Consider the following 23,896-nt stretch of genomic DNA (forward strand, 5'->3'; position numbering starts at 1 on the left):
GATTAATGTGGGTCCCTATGCAAAATGGCTATGCAACACTGATCCATACAGGACTGCAGCCATTCTTTGACTATCATAACAAGCATATTGCTTATATGAAACATCACTGTCCTTACTTTCCTGGTGAGTAGCCATCTCCAGACAAACATACCAGCACGAGACGACAAGGACCTTTCTTTCCAATGATGGAATGATGTTTAAGCAGACTATAAATTTGAGCCCTGCTTCAAAAACAAGCAAAGCCACTGACTAAGGCTGCATCCACACTGCAGAGATACTCTGGTTTGACACTGCTTTAACTGTCATGGCTCAGTGCTGTGGAATTCTGGGAACTGTAGTTTGTTGTGGCACCAGAGCAGAGCCTTGAGCTACGGCAGTTAAAGCAGTGCCAAAGCAGAGTGTTTCTGCAACGCAGATGCATCCTTAGCCTCATTCTCTGCTTAGCTACTTTGCGCAAGGTGAATTATTTCTTTCGCTTTCTAACATAGCTTCTGGTGGCGGCGGGACTGCTGCCTCTTTGTGTGTTTCTGTTTTTCCAGTCACCTCCTCTCTGTCTTCGCTCTCCTCCCCGTCCTTCACGTCTTCGAGCTCAGCCAAGGACATGAGCTCCCCCAGCATGCCAGTTCCGCCAACCGCCAACAACGTCTTCGAAGTTGCCAGCCATGTTGAGCCTCAGAGCGGGGCCAGTGGGTTGGAGGCTGAGCTGGAACACCTCAGGCAGGCCTTGGACAGTGGCCTGGACACAAAAGAAGCCAAAGAGAAGTTCCTCCACGAAGTTGTGAAGATGAGAGTCAAGCAGGAGGAGAAGCTCAATGCAGCCTTGCAGGCCAAGCGAAGCCTACATCAGGTAATGCGACTGGACCATCAGAAGACAATGTACTGGTGCAGTTTTCCCAGATTTACAATTGGCCCTCCATAGTCATATATTCTTTATCCATGGTTTTCACCATCCACAGCTTGAAAGTATTCCAAAAAATGTAAATTCCACTCCCCTTTCAACAACATGATCATTTACTAATCCATGGAGATGGGGAAGCATGCTATAGTTGGATGCACAGCGCAGAGTATATTTCCCTTTTCCAGGATCTGTTAAATACAGTCCATATCCAGAAATATTTTATCCATGGATTCCTAAATACAAAGCTTGATTTTGCCATTTTATATAAAGGACACCTTTTTACTATGCCACTATATTTAATGGGATTTGAGTATCCATGGATTTTGGTAGCCATTAGATACTCACTGTATTAAAAAAAATCTATACCCCTCCCCCCCCCCCAATTAATAGCCTGAAATTAAGGGATGTGCCAAAGTCTGTGCTCAGCCTTGCAGTCCATTGCATGATTTGGGCCCTGTCTGCGTGGAACAAATCAAATGTCCTCCCTGGAGCACCAGAACCAGGGTATACCCCTCTTGTTGTTGTTGTTGTGTGCTTTCAAGTCATTTCTGACTTCTGAGGACCCTAAGGCAAATCCATCACAAGGTTGTCTTGGCAAGTTTCTTCAAAGGAGGTTTGCCATTGCTGTGCCCTGAGGGTGAGGGTGACTTGCCCAAGGTAATCCAGTGGGTTTCTGTGGTTGAGCTGGGATGTAAACCTTGGTCTCCAGAGTCATAGTCCTGTGCTTAAACCACTACACCACGCTGACTGCCATACCCCTCTTAAAGCATATTAAAAACAATTCCCTGGTTGTTGTGGATCTTCTGGGAAGATCTGGAGTGTCCTGTTCCGATTCCGGGTGGTTGTTTAAAATGTAATCCTCTCTGCCACCCAGCATGTCTGCCTTTGCTGCTCAGTGACTACTCTAAAATCAGAACAAAGCGCCCAACAAGACACTCCAGATCTTCCTAGAACCTTGTGATCTAGTTCTGACCTCAGAGCGCATGACACATGGCAGTGGCAGATGCTCTGGGTGGCAAAGCGGGGTGCATATGCACTCTGGAGGAACGCCAGTACTTCAGCCACAAGGTTGTGAGTTCAATCCCAGGGCTCCAAGGTTGACTCAACCTCCCATGCTTTCGTAGGTTGGTAAAATGAGTCCCCAGCTTGTTGGGGGCAATTGGCTTGCAGACTGTAAACTGCTTAGAGAGTGGTGCATTCACTGATAAGTGGTATAGAAATGTAAATGCTATTACTAAATGCTATATGTGAACATCCTCCCAGCATCAGGATGGTAAGTTGGGGAGGTAAGGGCAGTTTTGGGGCCAGGATACTCCAGAGCCAGTGCAGACAGGGCCTGATCCTATGGCTGTCTTTCCCTTTCCCTCTCCCCATATAGTAGGCATTGGGACATAAAAAAATTGAGACGTTGGAAGATTGAACATCATCCTGAGTTCCTTGAAGACTATGGGGCTGGACAGATGGGCAGAAAGGGGCGGATGGAGACCGCAGCAACCAAATGCTGCAGTCTCCCAGTGGGTTCTTTTTAGGGCACGCGGGGCACCATTGGCGCACTTGTGGGCCATAATGACGTCTGTGCAGTGCGGCACTGTTTGGGTGCTGTACCACATGGACGTCATAGTGACGCACCCCGTCTGTGGCCCACCAGGATGGCGCCTGGGGTGCATGGCAGGGTTGCTGAGTGTGTATTTACTCAGTTCAGGCCCAGGCCGATGCAAAGCGCCCGTTTGTCAAGCCCCTGAAATGGTAGAAATTATTAATAGAAATAATAAAACCAAACAAGCAGGGCCACATAAATCACTTTTGAAGGCTGGATTCAGTTTGCAAAAGGATCTTGAAGCACCTCTGAAAGAAAGCAGTTGGTAGCATGGGGTTTTGTAGATTTGAGCCTACTTCCTCAGAGGCATGTTTCATGGGATTCAGTTTGTCAGCCTTGGATCTCCTTGGAGGGTCACACCCTCCTTTTTGAACCCTTTTTGATGCATCCCAAAATAGAGGACAGTCAGAAAAGACCAGGTTGCTGCTGGTTGCTCAGCCCAACAGAACATTTAACAGGGCCTGAAAGTACCCTAAAGGCATTGGGAACGTAAGTGCATGTCTGTCCCCTAGAGTCCATGGGTTTTGTTTGCAGGGAGGGCAAAGGGTTTTGTGTGCAGATTGCCTCAAAGACAGAACACAAGCTGGAATAATATGTTCTGGGTAGGAAACAGGGTTGTCAGTGGAGAAAGGGCTTCCCATGACCCTTGGTGCACCGTGTTACTTAACAAAGGAAAGACTGCCTCTAGAAATGGGAAAGGGTGGAGAAGGGAAGGAGGGAGAGGGGAAAATGTGACATTGCTCTCAATGTTAACCCTTTTAAGATCCAGATCAGTCATAAGTCACAATGCAAGAACATAATGCCAGTTTTAAACTTCTTTTTTAATGCATGGTGCATATACAGTACTCCAGATCATAGAGTGTGTGTGTTTATGGGGGAATCTTAGGCATTTGGTTATCCATGTTCCTAGAGATCTGATCTTGGACCACACATTTTCTCAGCCCTGATTGCCATGATTTCTTACCAGCATGGGTCCTGTATAGCTTTCTGTGTTCCTCAGTCTTTGGTCCACCAGATGTATTGGACTTTAACTCTCCAGAATCCCAGCCAATAGGACTAGTGGTCAAGCAATCTGGGAGTTGCAGTTCCAAACCTATGGAGGACCAAAATGTGAGCACGATTGCTTTACATATGTATCCACAAGATAGTGCCACAAGATACCACAAGACAGCTCCTCGCCATAGGTCTGGAGGTCCACCATTTTTCCTTAGTAAGGTTTTATTTAATTCAGAAGGCCTTGCTCTGTCTTCTTTCAGGAGCTAGAGTTCCTTCGCGTGGCCAAGAAGGAGAAGCTGAGAGAGGCAACTGAAGCCAAGCGCAATTTAAGGAAGGAGATTGAGCGCCTCCGAGCTGAAAACGAAAAGAAAATGAAGGAGGCCAATGAGTCACGGATACGGCTAAAGCGGGAACTGGAGCAAGCCAGACAGGTCCGGGTGTGTGACAAGGGCTGCGAAGCAGGACGGCTGCGAGCCAAATACTCTGCCCAGGTGAGGACAAAGTCCGTCAGGTTTTTCCTCCTAGGTTTTAGGCTTCTCTCCAAGCTTTGCAAGAGTTTCCCCAAGAGGTTTTCTTTTTTTACCATAGAGTTGAGGCTGCTTTGAAAGGTTCTTAAGGCTGTCACGTGGACTGCAAGACAGTATTCGCTTTCCTATTCCATTGGCAGCAGTCTTGTTGGGAATTGTGAAAGGACAGGTTTATTTGTTGTTAACTGTCCCTGAGTCAACTTTGACTCATGGCGATCGCATGAATGAGACATCTCCAAGATCTGTCCTCCGCCTTGTCCTCAACTGCTCTGCTCAGGTCTTGCAGGTTCAGGGCTGTGGCCTCCTTCATTGAGTCTCTCCATCTGGAATGCACTTTTCCTCTCTTTCTGCTGCCCTCCATCTTTCCTAGCATTATTGTCTTTTCTATTGAGTCATGTCTTCTCTTGATTTGGCCGAAGTACATCAGCCTGAATTTGGTCTTCTTGGCTTCCAGGGAGAGCTCAGGACCCATTGTGGGACCCATTTGCTTGTCTTTTTGGCCATCTTCAGAGAAAGACGCCAGCCGCAAATGCTGGCAAAATGTCAGGAATAAACTCTTCCAGAACATGGCCACATAGTCCGAAAAACCCACAAAACACTAATCCTGGAATCATCTTGCGAGGCGTAGTTTATGGCATGCTTTTTACCAAATCAACTCTATGTGCGTAGAGTGTTAAAGAAGGCAGTTGTTCTTGGTGTTGTGGGCCCTAAAAACTCTCCAGCGCACTCTTTTAAAAACTAAGCAGTCACTTTAAAAAACCAAAACCCTGAACAAACCCTTGTTGAATGTTACTCTTCTTAGTCTCCTTAACCGGAAGGGGAGCAGTCCAACAGTCCGCTTTGTGAAGCTTGCCAAATTTAGGCGAGCAGAAGCAGGAAATGATGCCGATTTCCTCCTCTTCACATCATGAGCGTCTTGCTGATAAGACATTCCCAGACTAAACAGAATCAGATTCTGCGTTTCGTGTGCTGGGTTTCCACTCTTGCCGAAGGGTTTGTGGGTGAGGTTGGGAAGCTTCCCCAAAGTTTACCTTCCTTAACTTTCATCCAGGGGACTTTGCAGGTTCACTGCCATCGCCTTCTGCCTGCTTCGTCTGCTGCAGAGATTTCGCATCTGGATTTTTTTGTTTGCTTGTTTCTGTATTCTTTTGCCAGGGTTGTCGAGAAAGGAGGAAAAGGGCTGGGCCTGTGAGTTGCAGGACTGTTGTTTTTCACATAGTTCTGTGTCGTGCGAGAAAACCTTCTGCCGCGGCTCCCAGCTGCTGTGTTAACACAGGAAATCTGGGCTTGGATGTGAGAGAGTGGCTGTCTCCCTGGGTTTCTCATTTAGATAAACCTACAGCTCAACTGCTTGTCTTAGGAAATGTCATGAGAAAAGGATGGGTCTGGAAAAGGTGCATCTGAGGAAGTAGACTTAAGTCTATAGAAGCTCATGCTGCCAGGTTCTTTCTTTCAGTTAGTCTCAAAGGTGCTACAAGATCTCTCTCTACATGCTGATACTTCAAAAATGGTAATGCCAGCCCAAAGTCTTGACAAATGGAAACAGTTCAACAAAGCCCAAGTGTCTGCAAAACAGCCAAAAGAAATTAGTGCGCAGGTACATCTCAAACCACTGCTTCCATTTGTCAAGACTTTGGGCTGGCATTACCATTTTTGAAGTATCATCATGTAGGGAGAGATCTTGTAGCACCCTTTGAGACTAACTGAAAGAAAGAACCTGGCAGCAGGAGCTTGTATAGACTTAAGTCTACTTCCAAATATGCATTTGGAAGAAGTAGATTTAAGTCTATAAAAGCTCATGCTGCCAATTTCTTTCTTTCAGTTGGGGGCTCAAGAGACCGGCATAAAAAGCCAGCATTGGGGTAGAGTGGGTTTGTGGTGACCGCATGCCGCACGGCTTGACTGTGCCCCAATGCTGGCATCACGATACTTGCTTGACCGCATGGCAGGTGACATCATGCCATTTCCTTGGTACAGCGTTTAGACATGCTGCACCAAAGAAACACCCAAAAGCAGCGGTGGCAAGGGCAGCTTTTTGCTGTTCTAAAATGGAGTGGTATTTTCCCACGTCTTTTTAAACCAGCAAACTGCCGGATTGGAACTGTGGTGTGTGGTTGCTGCGGCCCTGAAAGGGACGATGGGACGCCGTTCTATTGGGGCAGTCTGTTCAGCCCCTTAGTTTCAAAGGTGCTACAAGATCTCTCTACATACTGATTCTGCAGACTAACACGGCTATGTCGTTAAATTCATTTCTAAAGTAATCACCTTGCTTCCTGCTTTGCTTTTTTCTATATCCTAATTTAAAGTGAGACAGATGGGATCAAAAGAGGCCCAATGCAACAGAAGTGTTGGTATGAGGGATAGTAAACCTCCTCTGAATAAATCTTGCCAAGAAGACCCCATGATAGGGTTGGCATAAATCAGAAATGACTTGAAGACACCCAACAGCAACAACAACAAATGCAGAGAGAGAAAGTGCTAATGCATGGAGAGGTTCAAAAGGGGCCTCACAGTTGGCGGTATAAGCTTGGATGGGTATGCAGAAAATAATTGATTAGATATATGGTATTGGAGCATCCACAGATTTTGGTATCTACAGGGGCTCCTGGAACCAAACCCCAGCGGATACCAAAGGCCCACTGTCTATAAATTCCAAAAAGCAAACCTTGATTTTGCCATTTTATGTAAGGGACACCATTTTACCATTACATTCGATATAATGGTATTTGGGTATCCACAGATTTTGGTATCCATGAGGGGTTCTGGAACCAAACCCCAGCGGATACCAAAGGTCCATAGGATATAAATTCCAAAAAGCAAATCTTGATTTTGCCATTTTGTATAAGGGACACCATTTTACTCTTCCATTAGATATAATGGTATTTGAGCATCCACGGATTTTAATATCCACGAGGGGTTCTGGAAGCAAACTCCAGCGGATACTAAAGTCCCGCTGTATATGCATTCCAAAAAGCAAACCTTGATTTTGCCATTTTGTATAAGGGACACCATTTTATTACCCCATTAGATATAACGGCATTTGAGCATCCACGGATTTTGGTATCAACGAAGGGCTTTGGAACCAAACCCCAGCCGATACCAAGTTAGGGTTTGTTGTTTTTTGTTTTACGGTTAAGATTACTTTTGGCGTTGTGTCTCTTTTCTAGATCGAAGACCTGCAAGTGAAACTCCAGCACGCCGAGACGGACAGGGAGCAGCTGCGGGCCGATCTGTTGCGCGAGAGGGAAGCACGGGAACACTTGGAAAAAGTTGTGAAGGAACTCCAGGAGCAACTGTGGCCTAAGCAGAGCGATCTACCCAGCAACGAACATGCCGCAAAAGACATGGAAAACTAAACCAGTGCTGAAGAACATTGTGAATAGCGGCCTAATCTGGAGGCCAGATTGACAAAACATGCACAGTAAGGGAGAGTATGTGGGAGAGGCACTGGGCGAAGGGTGTGCGTGCGCCCCTGTTCTTGCCGGCAAACATGGACACGGTTATTAATCGGAGAGCAAACGTTACTCTTTATAACAGAAGCACTGAATGCCAGCTCTATTTTTACCCCCCAAGTCCATATAGCACAACATCTTCCTGTGCCTATAAACATGAAGAGTGTTTCTAAAGATAAACTACTTTTCGAATCTGCAGCAAAAAAGCAAAACAACAGCATTAAATAAATATATATATATATATATATATATTCCACCGGTAAAATCTGTTTTAGCATCTAAGCAAAATGAAAGGCAAGCGACCGGGGCTTGCTTTCCGAGAAAACTTTGGGATTCAGACAAAAGCAAAAAAAACACCCCAAAATCCATAAAATGACTTTTTTTTGTTACAAGGCTATCTAAAAGACACACACGGCCGAGTCGCGAAGATGTGGTATTATAACCACTGACCAGATTTTTTTATATATATACATCTATATCTATATATATATAAATGGGGAGGGTGGGGTTATACCGAATTTGTAAAGACAACTTGTTACAGATGTTGGGGTTCTTACTTAGAGAAGCTTGTCATAAAAAGAAGAAGAAGCATACTAGTAAGCCATGACCATTTTAAACCAGACTATTTCTATGATGATTTTTTTAAGAGCTCTAGTTTAAACAATGCTTTTGTGTTTTTACCCACGCTTGGACACAAGGAAAGAAGGAATGTCCGTGGAGGAAAAAGGGTCGGGCGGCTGGGTGGGTGTTTCAGTGGGACACCGGGGTGGAACTTTATTTTCCGAGAACCACGCCTTATTAAAATCAGTGTTTATTGATCACGCCATAACTTTGAGAGAGAGAGAGAGAGAGAAGGTGAGAAAGAGAGGTGCTTGTTCTCAACATGTTTCGAAATCATGGCCGGCTTTAGAGCACTTCGGTTCCAAACGGAAGAATCTAAAGAGAGGAACAAGGTCCGGAAAAATTGGCTGGACCATGAAGTTGCTTGGGAAGGATGAGCGCGAATGCGAGAACGGCCTGGCGCATTTGGAAACCCTCTCGTTCCGTTTTCTCCGGGAACTTGTTTGCGTTCAACCGTCATCTCCGAATTTCCAGTATTTTTTATTGACTTGCCCATCCTTGTGTGTGCGGATTTCAGTGTCCCGCAAAGAGTGCTCGCCGTTGTATTAAAGAAACAAAAGACTTCTGCTGCTGTGAATAAGCCTACATTTCTTATTCTCTAGGAGTTTTTCTTTTCTTTTCTTTTTGTCATTGTGGTGCGTGCGCGTGCGTGTGTGTCTTTTTTTCCTCCCCGATGTGACAAATACTTTAATATTGGGATTGATGCCGCCGCTTGTCCCAATGTATCTCCAGCGATGGATATACAAAATATGCAGTAAGTAATCAAAACTCAGGGCAAAATCCTCACCCCAGTGGAAGTTTTGCGTCTGCATGGTTGGACCCAACGCTTTGGAAAACGTTGGCCGGAATCCTGCGTCGCAGTTGCGAATGCGTGACCTGGAGTTACGCACTTGTGGCTGTTACGCATTCGTGGATCCTATGCAGACCCTAAACTAGTTATGTAGGGACTATGAAAATCCCCCAATCCCCTTGCATAAGGGGTCAATGCAACAGGGACCCCCTTCTTACGCATTAATAGGGATCTCTCATGGGATGGAAACAGCAACCAGCCAAGCGACAGGGAAACAGACCCCCGTCAAATGCAAGAGATGCTGCCCAGTAAGGGGATCGGGGTATATGTGTGCTGGATCGGCCCCATAACCATGGTGCTTACGCATACATAAAGACCATATGGGATTCCGGACACCTTTTGTAAGGACGAGACGCTTAGCGTCTTTCTTAACCCGCTTAGAATTTTTACTCACTTGTCCATTTTGAGTTGCGTTGGGTTTGTTTTTGTTCGCTTACTTGAACCGTCGGCGTTCAAGGAAAACCAATTTGACTATGCAGGTCCCTGGGACACGAGGATGTATGTAGTGTTACGAAAATGAGTTACCAAAACCGTTACGGGGGACGTAAGAGGTGGCTGCGGGTTTTCTAGCAGTCTTGCATGTCATGTTTGTGAGAAGAATCGCTTTGGGAATTGCCGTCACGGCCCTTTGGATAAGAGGATCAGAGAAACCATCCTGCCAGTGTGACGTCGAAGGCTTTCATGGCCGGCATCCATAGATTTTCGTGGGGTTTTGAGGCTATGTGGCCATGTTCCAGAAGAATTTATGCCTATGTTTCACCGGTATCTGTGGCTGGCATCTTCAGAGAATGCTGGCATGAAAGAGAGTTGGATATATATACCTTTGGTTGAGAGAAAGCGATGTACATGTTAATCTGTGTATTGTTCTGTTGTTGAATGGCAAGGTCTACAGCAGTGGTTCCCAACCTTCCTAATGCTGTGACCCTTTAATACAATTCCTCATGTTGTGGTGACCCAAACCCATGAAATTATTTTCATTGCTACTTCACAACTGTAATTAAATAGGTGTTTTCCAATGGTCTTAGGCAACCCCCATGAAATGGATCATTCGACCTCCAAAGGGGTCCCGACCCACAGGTTGGGAACCGCTGGTCTACAGGGTGACTATTGCCATTCAACAACAGAACGATGCACAAATTAACACGGGAATCACTCCTCCTTACCCAGAGTCACACTGTGTGTGTGTGTGTGTGTGTGTGTGTGTGTGTATATATATACACACACACACACACACACACACACACACCCCACTCTCTTCCATGCCAGCGTTCTCTGAAGATGCCAGCCACAGATGCTGGCGAAACGTCAGGAATAAACTCTTCTAGAACATGGCCACAGAGCCCCAAAAATCCATGCTGCCAACCTTTGGACTACACTGGCCAACCCTGGATGAAGTATCCCAACCAAAGCAAAACGATTTGGCTTAATCTTTACCTTAACCTTGGAGAATACGAAAACCGTCCCGTTCTCAGGTTTTCTCTCCCTTCCACCGCCACTCTATAATAAGTGTTCTTTCTAAGGGATTCTTTCTCCGCTAAACAAAGTGCGGCTTACAGGTCCTAAAATTAAAGTATCGATATTTTTTACTAGAATTAAAAAATAATAATAAAACTTGTATTACAGATTTTTTTTTTTTACAAAAGCTGTTATTATCCATTCTGATAGCCATTGTAAAGCATGAATGCCGAAAAGGAGGAAAATACGTTTATGGGAACGGTGGGGGGGATTGGTACAAGAAAGACAAAATCCGGGTGACTGGCAGAAATGAAAAACGGGAAGGATGAAACGACTATATAAATGCATTTGCATGATAACCAAGTTTTCTTGAGTTTGAGGTCTTGCCCTTGTTTATTTGCAGTGAGTCGGATTCAGCTCCTCTCCCTTCCTAAAAGTGCAATGCGAAAGAATATTGTGTTTATTATGCGGTTATTTTTTTAATGCGAGGAATTTTTTTTTAATCGCTTCTTGTATATTTTTTTCTGCATTTATTAAAAGGAAAAAAAACCATATGCATGGAATCGAAATCTTTGCCATACCTATATTAATTTACGGGCATTATTACTGTGTCATATGTAAAGGTGCATTAAGGTTTGTTTGTTTGTTCGTTCGTTCTTGGCCACATGAATTGCCAAGATTTTTATGCTTTTTTTGGGGGGTTACGTTTGCAGTTATTTCTTCGAGAGGCACACAATAATCGTAGCGTTTAGTCCGGAGCTGTCTTGAGTGGGTCAAACCGGCCGACAAGAAATCACGCTGATGGCAAGCCATATGGTGATCTTTCCCCGTTTTTATTTCTTTGCATCTTCTCCAAACTTTGGCAGGGGTAGGAAATGCGTAATCTTGTGGCATTAAATCAGTTATAATGTCTTAAGTTAGACCCACGACCTCACAACTGTTTCCTATTTACATTTACAACCGTAGTAACTTTGCCACGATGGTAAATGCCTCCGAAACCCACCTTAAAATCCAGCAGTCATACTGAGAGATGTAGTTCTGCTGTGCTTCCGGTTCACTGGCAGAAGTGGATGGGAGCATAGAATCATAGAGTTGGAGGAGATCCAGTCTAACCCCCTTCCATGCAGGAACTCTCAATCAAAGAGATGGCCATTGAGCCTCTGTTTAAAAATCTCTAAAGACGGAGACTCCGTCACTCTCCAAGGCAGCATCTTCAACTGTCAAACAGCCCTTACTGTCATAAAGTTCCTCCTAATGTTGAGCTGGAATCTCTGTTCCTGGAGCTTGCATCCATTGCTCCATGCCCTATTCTCTGGAGCTGCAGAAAACAAGCTCGCTCCCTCCTCAATATGACATCCCTTCTAATTCTTAAACAGGGCTATCATATCACCTCTTATCCATCTTTTCTCCAGCCTAAGCCTCTTCTCATAAGGCATGGTTTCCAGACCCTTCACCATTTTGGTCGCTCTCCTTTGGACACACTCCAGTTTCTCAATGTCCTTTTTGAATTGTGGTGCCCAGAACTGGACACAATATTCCATGTGAGGTCTGACCAAAGAATAGAGTGGCCCTTGATCTAGAGACTATACTTCTATTTATGGGTCATTTTTAGTGCCCTGAGTGCCAGCGCTCTAAAACCCTTACTTTTTGGTGTAGGGTGGCTAGATTTAAAGGTGGGTTTTGGGGATCAGATCGGGAAATGGAACAAAGCTTGTGACTGCTGCAGGATCTTATCTGACATTTTGTTTCGCAGCAAAAACTTGATGCATTCTGATGGGTTTCAGACTTATTCCAGGCATCCATCAAATAAATTAGTAGATGCAAATCAGTTTTGCCAGTGGATAGTTTTGCAACACTTCTGTTGTATCAGGTGAATCCTTCTACACTGAGGTTCAAGCACAAAGTCCCATCCTTGTAGTTGTGCTGTAAATGGTACAGCTGCACACACATACACACATGTTCACAATGCAGTCCGTCTTTAGGCCAGACCGAAAGAAGCAGCAAGCGGGAAGATAGAAAAGCCCTGCTTCTCCCCCATTTCCGAGGAATAGGTTCTGGGGGTCTTCATGGACACAATTCTGGTGGCAACCAGGCTGTGTAACTTGGAAATCAAAATGTTGGAAGACTTTGGTATGTCGTCTAATGCTTCGCACATAGATTTGGTATTCCAAAAAACCATTTTAAGCAGTATAGATGTGCAACTTCAGTGCATGTTGCCGCATAACCCAAGGCAAAGAGAAATGGAATACACCTTTAAAGGCCATGTTAAACCATTATGCAAAGGCAGATCCAATTGGATACGAAACGAAGTGCTTAACCAGGGGCTGCGGCCGATCGTTGCTCTTGGAAAATTTCCCATTGCGATAAATTGCCTTAAACAATTGCTTAGGTATGAAATGTGCGCTTAAAACGACAGGCATGCCTCAGTTAACAAAGCCTCCGAGAAAGAAGCCGCCCAGACTTTTTACACTTCTCCTCCCATCAGCATTGACAGGATGATGGTGAAGAAGGCCTACAGGAACATAGATGTGTTCAGGGTCAGGTTGCAGTAAACAATGCAAAAAATGCTCAATTTGGGGAGGAATGATGTTCTCCTCTAGCCGATCCTACTGTAGCTACCTCCAGAAACCCTTCCTGAGCATGCATGGATAGCAAAATAGAGCAATGGGGAGAGCGCATAAGTCTGCCTACTCCACTAGCTACCTGCATTAGGTTAAGCAACACAGATCTTTAGATCTGTGGCTGGCATCTTCAGAGCTTCTCTGAGCTTCAACATGACAGATGCTGGCAAAACGTCAGGAATAAACTCTTCTAGAACATGGCCGCATAGTCCGAAAAACCTACAAAAAAGCCTATGGATGCCAACCATGAAAGCCTTCGACTTCAAACATAGATCTATCAGTTTGGTTGCCAAATCATGAGAAAAGTGGAGGCCGATGAAAGGAAATGCCTTCCCTGGATAAAAAATTTGGAAGGCGTCTTCCATTTTGGAAGAACATCTCTAGAAGTTTCCAAAATCATACAGTTGGCGCTCCAAACGTTTGCAGCATTGACTTTTGTGGATTTGGTTTATTTGCACTGTTGGTTAATGACGTTCTCTCTAGGAATCTCAAAGTCCTTGAAGTTGACCATAGAGTTGGACTTTAGGCGTTTGTAGGTCCTCCAGCATGATGATATTGACCATAGAGTTGTGCCGAAGAACCTAGACACTCCTAGAGGAAACACTTCTCTAGGCATTTGGAAGTCCTCCATCATGATTCATCATGATCAACGTCTGGCAGATGTTGACCGTAGAGTTGCACTGGAGGACCTGGAGATCCCTAGAGAGGTGTCCTCCATCTGTAGCTTTCCCACATTCGTGAGGGTCCTTCATCCCTAACCCCAGCGAATGTGGAAGGACCACTGTATTTTATTTTTCCCTTATGCAACCCGTTCCATTCGACGTTTGTTGAAACATGCCAACGTAGGAACCCATCATTAACCCTTCCCATGTTATTATTGCTCCTGGTGCCAGTCTTTCTGCTCAAGAAACCATACCCAGGAACACGGCTTCTTCTTTAACTGAGATATACCTGTATTTAAAGCTGCAATCCTATGCACACTTATCTGGGAGTAAGCCTTATAAATACAAAAAGATGTACATTTGAGTATGCATTTGTGAATTAAATTGTAGGCTTAAGTTATCGGTGAGGGATGTACGATGCCATTCTAATGTTTAAAACTGCACCACAGTGATTTTCTTTTTGACGTCTGGAAACGAAGAGTACCCTTAGGCCTCTGCATTAAGTTATGTGTGAACTGGTGCTTTCTCCCATTGCATTCAATGCACATAATGCATTCAATGCATCTACTGCCAGCAAAAAAGCTTTGGAGCTTGTCGGTAAAGGGAAATTTATATTACGGTTGTCTATAGCATAGTAGTCTTATTCTTTGCAATTCTACGTCTGCTTTTTCCAGTTTGGAAATTGCAAACGCGCCGATCCTCCCCATTTCATCCATGGTTTGGTTTCCTTTAAAAGGGGAGAAGAAGTGTTTTATCAAATAGACTCTCCCTACACTATACAGATAACACACACACACATATATATACATACACTCACACATATGTATTCCTTCGTTCTTGATCGTTGTATATTCAGTTTTTAAAGACAAATATTCAAAATAACACTTTACTGAAGGGGGGGAAAGAATACCAACAGCAATAAGAATATTTCATTCATACCTATGGAGCAGCTAATAATTATACATAATAATAATAATAATAATAATAATAATGATAATGATAATGATAACCTGCTTTTTTCAAATGAAAACTAACCAATGTAAAAAACAAAAAAAGGTTAATTTGTACATACTTTTTTCGTTTTGTTGTATAATAAGTGTATATGGCATCTACTTTTCCGAAAGCTTTCTTTTTCCTTACTCAGTTGTCTCCTTTTTATGAGTTGTGTTTAAAACTCTTCTTTCCCGGCGTCGATTGAGACTTTTCTTCCCGTTCTTTCCATCTTGGTTTTTTCCGTCCTTCGTTGTAAAAAAGGATTTTATGATTCGAAAGAAATGAAACGGACATTTTCCTCTCCCGGGATTAATAATAATTAATAATTATTATTATTAATTACAGTTCTCAGAAATGTGTTTTTAATCGAGGGAGTAACGCTGCAAAATTTGCGGCGCATTTTGGCACATTTTTGGTTACTTCTCCCCAGCGGCTGCTAACCGTTTTATGACTTGCTCTCCTATTTCAGAACTATTTTTATGTGATTAAATATGCTTTCTTGTTTATAAAATGCCTGGTTTACAAAAAAAGAAGAAGGAAAGAGAAGGAAAAGGAGAAGAAAAATAATAATAGCGAGGGGTATTTATCTATTTCGCTGTGTATCTTGGTAGACCTTTTTGAAACTCCCCTTTTTTCCACTTCCCTTTCCGACCTGGAAATAGATAATATTATAAAATAAAGGACTTTTATCAGATGATGTATGAAAAATAGCTATGCTTATATATATACATATATATATATGTACAGTGTATAGACGCATTATCTAAAATAAAATTTGTTTGTCCAGAACTGATTCTGGCCCTTTGGACAATGTTTCGCTTTGGCTGCATCCGCACCGCAGAAATAACCCGGTTTGGCGCCACTTGAACTGCTGCGGCTCAGTGCTTTGAAATCATGGGAACTGTAGTCCGTGTTGTGTTTCTGTTAGTTTCTCCAACACTGCAACAAATCCCATAGCACTGAGCCATGGCAGTTCAAGTGGCGTCAAACCGGGTTGTTTATGCAGTGCGGATACAGCCTTTGTATCAGGGCTGCTGTTTGCATGTGATGGACGCCACACGGCGCACGCAGCATCAGTGCTTCCAGGAGAGACCCACAATTGTAATACACTTGTCCCTCCATTTTCGCTGGGGTCAGGGGCACAAGGCCCCCGTGAATATGGAAAAAGCACAAACAACGAAAACATGTTTTTATTTGAGAGGACACCTCTCTAGGAATCTCTAAGTCCTCTGGTGCAACTCTGTGGTCAATGTCCAACAGACACTGAGCATAGAACTGTGCCAGAGGAGCTACAAAGGCCTAGTAGAGTGTCCTCTCTAGGAATTTCTAAGTCCTCCGGTGCAACTCAGTGGTCAACATCTGACAAACACTGACCATAGAACTACATTGGAGGGGCTACAAAGGCCTACTAGAGTGTCCTCTCTAGGAATCTCTAAGTCCTCCGGTGCAACTCAGTGGTCAACATCTGACAGACACTGACCATAGAACTACATTGGAGGGGCTACAAAGGCCTAGTAGAGTGTTCTCTCTAGGAATCTCTAGGTCCTCCAGTGCGACTCTGTGGTCAACGTCCGACAGACACTGAGCATAGAACTACCCTGGAGGAGCTACAAAGGCCTAGTAGAGTATTCCCTCTAGGAACCTCTAGGTCTTTCAGTGCAACCTTTAGTTAAAGTTGACCATAGAGTTGACCATAGAACTGCGCTGGAGGAGCTACAAAGGCCTAGTGGAGTGTTCTCTCTAGGCATCTCTGGGTCCTTCAGTGTGTCCTTTAGTTAAAGTTGAGCATAGAGTTGCACTGGAGGACCTAGATATTCCTAGAGAGAACATATTAATCAATCCGTGAATAATCAAATCAACAAATATCAATGCCGCAAATATGGAGAAATGAGTGTACAATTCCCAGAACCTGGATGATTTTAGCAAGCAAGGCCTTAAGTTCTGGGTGTAGTCGGATGTTGTTCTGTGCCTTCAAGTTGTTTCCAACTTATGGGAAGTGGATATTTCCAACTTATTGTGAGGTTCTCTTGGCAAGATTTGTTCAGAGGAGGTTTGCCATGACCCTCCCCTGAGGCTGAGAGAGTGTGACTTGCCCAAGGCCAGTCGGTGGGTTTCACAGCTGAGGTTGAGAATCGAACCCTGGTCTCCAGTGTCACAATGCAACACTCAAACCGCTATGCCATTCTGGATAGGATAGATTCATCTCACAAACAACACTTAATAGGAAGCAATGGTTCAACTACCTTTATCTTCTTGTTTGTTCCTCTTGTGCTGATGGAAGCTCTCTGGCTAAATCTGAAGCAGTTAGTCCCAAACCTGGTAACAGAGACGCTTTGTCAAGAGGGATCGAGGACTGACATATTTTAAACAATGCTTCCCGTGAAATGTGCAACAACAAAACTATACAAATGCTATGAGCACAAGGCAAATTCTCTGCCATTGTTCAACAGACAAGGAACAAGTAGATTTGTACATGAAGCAACTTTGCGCAGTGCATTGCCCACCTATTGGCTTGTGCAATGTTGCTCTTCTGCAGTGGGGTTCCACATTTACCCTACAATGAGGTTATATTGGATTGCAGGCAAAATGTGCCAAATGTGGCGCTTCTGAAGGTTGGGTTATCAGTGGTACAACTGCAGCATTTGCTCCAGGTTCTTGAGTGGCTATTGGCCCCGTAGTTAAAACTTAGGAGGAGCAAATGCAAGGTGGAAGGTGTGTGTTGTGTTGATATGACTGACATTGAGACTCCAGATGCAAACTGGGGAGCGTTGGTGAATGCCAAGAGCTGTGCCCAACTTCAAGAGGAATTGGCACATGTGCACAAAGCGAACTTTGGCATTTTGGTCCTGGTATATTTCCCCCCCAGTTTGCCATTTGAAAAAACCCCAATAAATGGGTCATAGAGCAAACTCTAGGAATTCTCCCTAGGAGCAAAAATGACCAAACAGGCTACTCTTTTGAATCCCAGCTTGCAAAACCCCTCCGATAGCATGGCCAAGGGCCATGTTGGCCATAAAGTGACAGCTTGAAAATATTGATGGACCACTTCATTTCAGGGACCTTTAAAAGCGTATTTAGGACTAGAGCACCAGACAAATCATACTTATCCATTCACAGCGGAGTGGTTCTTTGCATTATCATTAAATTACAAAGTCAAACTTATCCTCAGTTTTATGATTATGGAAGCTGGAAGAAGAAAACTGAGAGAGGAAACAGACTCATTTGAAATGCTGGGGAAGAGTTATATGGATACCATGGACTGCCAAAGAGACAAATACTGTTTGCTCTCCATATCCACAGATTCTTTATCCATGGATTTATCCATGGATTCAACCATCCACGACTTGAAAATATTTTTTTAAATATATGAATTCCAAAAAACCAACCTTGATTTTGCCATTTTTATAAAAGGGACACCATTGTACTATGCCATTGTATTTAATGGGACTTGAGCATCCACAGATTATGGTATCCATGGGGCGTCATGGGGCCAAACCCCAGCGGATACCAAGGGCCCACTGTAAATGGTTCTTAGAGCAAATCAAGTCTGAACTCTCCCTAAAAGGGAACTAGGAGTCTAAATAGACCATAAACTGAACCCGAGTTTAACCTGGAGAAGAGATTAAGAGGTGATATGATAGACCTGTTTAAATACTCGAAGGGATGCCACATTGAGGATGGAGCAAGCTTGTTTTCTGCTTCTCCAAAGAACAAGATATAGAACAATGGATAAAAACTGCAGGAGAAGAGATTCCACTTCAACATTCGGAAGAACTTCCCAAAGAGCACTGTCACACTCATGCTCCCGAGCCACTGGTGACTAGTATCCACTGATAGCTTCATCCTCCTTGAATTTGTGTGTTCCTTTAAAAATGTCCATTTTGGCAGCTATTTCTAACCCCACATGCCTTGTTTTCCCTTCTTATAGTCCTTTATAAAACACACCTGGACAGCTTAGCCCTTTCAATGAATTATATTATAACAGTCCTTCGCATAAAGCACCGTCATCTGCAAAGCAGAACATGTGCACCTTCAAGTCATTTCTGACTTATGGCGACCCTACGGCAAGATTTGTTCAGAGAGTGTTTGCCCTTGCCTTCCTCCGAGGCGGAGGCTGAGAGAGTGTGACTTACTCAGTAAGTTTCCAGGGCCAAGTGGGGATTTGAACCCTGCTCAAACTACCGCACCATGCTTTAAGTTCCAGAATTGTGGTTGTATCTTCCTGACAGTGGGGCAGTTTCATAGCACATGCGGCACATGTTCAACTTTCTCTCTATCCGCATTGGAGAAAGGATCCAGTTTGACACGACTTTAACGGCCATGGCTCAATGCTGTGGAATTCTGGGAATTGTAGTATGCTGTGGCACCTGCTACAGTTCCCTGAAATCCATAGCACTGAGCCACGGCCATTAAAGTGGTGTCAAACCGGATTATTTCTGCAGTACAGACACAGCCTTGATATCCAACTCTCTTCGGTTCTTTGCTTCTCAGCATCTACAACTGAGCAATTGCCTCTAATGATAGGCCCTGAAAGCAAATGTCTACAATGCGTGCATATGCGCCTTCAAGTTGTCTTACGGAGACCCCATGGATTTCATAGGGTTTTCTTAGGGAAGGAATATTCAGAGATGGTTTTGCCGCTTCCTTCCTCTGAAATACAGGATCGTCGTCGTCGTCACTTTTCCCAAATGGCATTTTAAAAATGCCATAGTTTGCATTTCCTACACAGGATGCATCCTGGAGAAACAGGGCCTCTCTGGATTCATCCCAGTATTATCCTGTTTATGTATGCATGCATTTTTATTACTGGACGCCGTCCAGCCTTCTACACCAAGTTTATTCGGCGATTGCTTGCCGCTTTGAACTTCGTTCAGGTGACCTAGTTAAAGAGGCACATCAGTCCATGACACTCTCTTTCCTTTGCTCCTCCACCCATGCTTCCTAGCATAAGTCATTTGGAAGCAAAGTGGAGACTTTACAATAAATGACAGCTACTTATTGAGTGCAATCTGTTGCTTTGCTTATGTTTTTTCCCCCTCCTCTCCTCCAACTCCAGCCCCAGCTGAAATGAAGGTGAAATTCTGAACTTGGAAACAACCCAGCTGCCATCAAGACCAACATTTCTGGCCTGATGGCGAAGAAGGAAGCCTTCTCTTTAAATCTAAATTCTCATTCACTCTCTCCAAATTCTCTTTCACTGCAATGCTTGCCTTATTGCAAGGAAATGGAATTACTAACTAAAACTAAAGGATGGTGTAGTGACTTAAGCATTGAACTACCACTCCGGAGATCGGGGTTCGATTCCCTGTGCATAAAGACCCACTGGGAGAACTTGGGCAAGTCATACTCTCTCAGCCTCGGACGATGGCAACGGCAAACCTCCTCTGGAGAAACTTGCCAATAAACCCCTATGGTAGGCTCGCCTTTGGGTCGTATAAGTTGAAAATGACTTGGAGGCACGCAACAACATCGCAACAACTAAAACACAATGGGCCTAAATAGGCCCAAATAAAGCTGCTTCGGGTCACTTTGGAGGTATGCTGTTTAAATGATGCATGCACCCTAAGAGTCCAAAAGCCACTCCAAAGCCATGCTTTAGTCTTAAGGACTGGAGCGCAGCTTTGGTGCAGCTTCTGGCCTCTTCAGATGCGTGTGAATCATTGATCTATATAGATGCATATATCATATATGTCATATAGATATATATCTAGAACATTGATATAAAGATGCATTGCAGTCCAGCAATGTCTAGAGGGCTACCATTGCTCATCAATGCTTAGAAGACCTAGAATATCTAGCATCCTTCCATCGATGCTCAAATCCTTATAGTGATGATGACGAAAACAACCCAAGGCAATCTTCCTCTGAAACGTTGACAAGCGAAACTATTAGTGCTGTCAATCAATTAAGAATCTTTAATTGGTGAACAACCTCCTGACTTTTCCATCAGTTTTTCAATCACTTCTACAGATTGCACAATGTCAGTGGCAATACTTTTTTGCTTTCCTTCTTTCGGCGTCTTTGAAGGAAAGACGCAGTTTTGCCTAACTGTGAGGCGGTTTTTGTCTCTTTACCTTACAAGATATCCTAAATTGTTCTTAATGTGCAAACTACATATTGACAGTTGTCATGTGTGAGCCACCTGGTTGCATCCGCACTGGAGAAATGATCCAGTTCGACCGCACTTTCACTGCCTTGGCTCCATGCTCTGGAATTCTGGGATTTGTAGTTAGCCATGGCACCGAAGCTCTAACAGATGTGGCTAAATATCACCCAGGACTGCAGTTCCCAGAATTGCATAGCATAGAGCCATGGAAGTTAAAGTGTCAAACCGGATTATTCCTCCAGTGCGGACGCAGCCCTGGTTGCTGCATGGTTATCATGCAGTGAGTTGGTGGAAAGATGGGTGGAAGCAAGCCAGCGAAGCACTATTAAATTTACCTTCTCACAGTACAGTTGTATTGGAGCTGAATCCTGTTCTACATTTAAGTACATGTTGCCTTTTTTAATCTAGCAGTTAACATATCCATACTCATCATATCAACTACTATCCAGATCCACTCTTCAGCAGAAGGTACTGCTATTGCTTTCCATGTTTTGGCCCAAATCAGTCTCGTTGCCGTGATCATATATAACAGTGATGGTGAACCTTTTAATGTCCGAGTGCCCAAACTGCAACCCAAAACCCATTCATTTATTGCAAAGGGCCATGTCCCTCTGGCTTTCTAGTAACAAACTCTGGCAAACTCTGTGCCCACTCCTGGCACACATGCCATAGGTTCGCCATCACTGATATATAACAATCATCTCCATTTCTTCTCAGTCTCTTTTGGTACCTTATTGGACATATGTAATAAATCATAGAATCATAGAGTTGGAAGAGACCCCAAGGGCCATCCAGTCCAACCCCATTCTGCCATGCAGGAACTCTCAATCAAAGCCTCCCCGACAAATATAGCTCTAGCGACAGTTTAAAATTAATTTCAGAGGTTTCACATATCACTCTATGAATGCTTTTCCAACCAGATTTAACTACCATACATACTCAACGACAAGTCAACCTCATGTATAAGTCGAGGGCAGGTTTTGGGGGCTAAAAGTATGGACTTTGATATGAGCCATGGATACGTCGAGGGTAAAACTTAGGGGCATGTCAATGAAGGATGTAAAGGACGAAGCAAAGGGAAACAATGCCAAAGCAATTACAAAATCCCAGCAGATTTAACTATTTGCCCTCATTTGGTTGAATGGATGAGCGAGATGGATTAAACTCATGCTTTTCACCAGAGGATGATTATATATCTATAGACAGATAGATAAATAGATATGATTTAAAGTACAGTATTTACATTGATCCGTGGATAATATTAATAATAATAAGTTTTATTTATAGACCGCTATTCCGCAATGATCATAGCGGTGTACAGTAAAATAAGTCGACTCAGCTTCTTTGGGTCAATTTTTAACCTATATTTATAGACTTATACATGAGTATATACAGTAAATTGCAATTCTACTACATATGGTACCACCAACCCATAGTGCATTTATTCCCATATGTCTTGTACATGTTTGCTCATTTTACTGGGGTTAGATACCAGCGGCGGAAAGGTGGGTGGAAACAAGCCAGTGAAGCACCATTGTTCTTAATGTACATGAAGAGGAAATCGTACACAGCAACAAATGGAGAAGGACGGGCACCAAATGCTATATAATGAAGTATGATCTGGATTTGCAAAGCCCAGCGTTGCGCCAGGGCTGACATGAGTATGGCTTTGGAGGAGATGACCTCTGAAGCATCCTTTCAGCTCTCCAACTCTATGACTCAGAAAACCTTTCAAACAGGGCACAATGCACGGTTATGCTCGCATGTGAAAGAACATGATTCTTCCCTCATGAAAAGTCATCTGATTATGTGGGGGGGGGGGGGGGGAGGAAAGTCCTTGGTATGGTATCCATGGAAATGTTCGGGAAGGCTGTGTCGTTCCTCTCCTCCTGCAAAACAGCATGAATCCAAGTGCCACCTTCTCCTTTCCAACTCCTGCACATCATCTGCTCTGCTTGTATATCTTAAACCAAATCCACGGGAGGATCACTGTCGCAAAGACTATGCTATGAAAGTACTTGACTGCAATGCTAAACATCACTGACTTGCAGTTGAGAACAAGACAGATTTTCAGGAGGCTCTGCTTGATCTTGATAGCTTTGGTTTCGTCTCTCTCCTGTAACATACCTTCCAACATGAGAACCAGGACACATGTGGCTAAGAAGGAAAATTATGAATGATCAATAGCACATGAGTTAGAAGAGGTTGCAGCAGTCTGCTTTTGCCTGAGATGACTGGGAAGGGCACAATTCAGCTCTCCTTGCTGCTTAGTTAATTGAATACAAACCACTTTTGCACTTTGAACTCAATTTGCAGCAATTGAAAGAAACTGAGGGCAAAGCAGGAGGACAAGAGAGAAACCGGGACATTTCAAAAGCACCTCAAAAACGGTGACAACAGAGGATTTATTGGGATTGTCCCTGTCAAGTCAAGACAGCTGAAGAGTATGCCGCATAGCTCTCCATTAGCCAGATAAGGCCTATGGTTACTTCTCAGAGTTTTACCCCATTACAATGGCTGTAGATTACAGAAGTGAAGTTGTTGAAAGCATGGGAGAGGGGTGTACAGTTGCGCTGCAAATCAGCAGCTAAACCAATTCACTAGGGAGGTGCAGGGAGTGCAACCATATCAGGTCTGCAAACCATGCCCTATGAGGAGTGGCGTAGGGAGCTGGGTATGTTGCTAACCTTTGTAAAATACAGTGGGGCTTCGATATCTGTGATCTTGCCATTCGCGGATTTAAGCATCCACGAATGGCAAGCCCCATTGTCTCCAAAGGTGGTGCATACCTATAGTCATGCTGGCGGCCATGTGCATGTTGTGCCGCCACTAGAGACAACGCGTCTTCAGGTCCCAAGGTTTTTTGCATGTGCAGGGGGTCTGGAATAGATCTTGTGCGGATACAAAAATCCGAACATAACACAGTGGGAAGGGGCTATGACAGTTTTGAGAGGGTCTGTCAAAAATTCAAGGGCTCCTCCTTGGTTCTCCTGGCCTGGGGCCAATGTCTTGGCCCCTTTTTATAGGCCGCAGCTGCAAGCATGGTTAATGATGCTGACAAGCTGGTGCATGTCCAGAGGAGGGCAACTAAAATGGTGAAGGGTCTGGAAACCATGCC

General features: G+C 44.0%; 1 protein-coding gene across 3 annotated transcripts in view; it reads left to right on the plus strand.

Annotated features, from left to right (window-relative positions):
* SKI (SKI proto-oncogene) overlaps window positions 1-8,655 on the plus strand; it is a 159,241-nt gene extending 150,586 nt beyond the window's left edge. For 2 of the 3 annotated variants that reach the window (XM_089534360.1, XM_089534361.1), the window contains exons 5-7: window positions 540-847; window positions 3,752-3,982; window positions 7,186-8,655. In XM_089534360.1, coding sequence (XP_089390486.1) covers window positions 540-847; window positions 3,752-3,982; window positions 7,186-7,374 — 728 coding nt within the window. In that variant the 3' untranslated portion in view covers window positions 7,375-8,655. The remainder of the gene's footprint in view (window positions 1-539; window positions 848-3,751; window positions 3,983-7,185) is intronic. The other variant, XM_089534362.1, reaches the window with a different exon arrangement.
* Window positions 8,656-23,896: the final 15,241 nt, after the last annotated feature.

Source organism: Sceloporus occidentalis, unplaced genomic scaffold (assembly GCF_023333645.1).
Source record: "Sceloporus occidentalis isolate IW3139 unplaced genomic scaffold, rSceOcc1.0.p SCAF_8, whole genome shotgun sequence".
NCBI classification, from domain to species: Eukaryota; Metazoa; Chordata; class Lepidosauria; order Squamata; family Phrynosomatidae; genus Sceloporus; species Sceloporus occidentalis.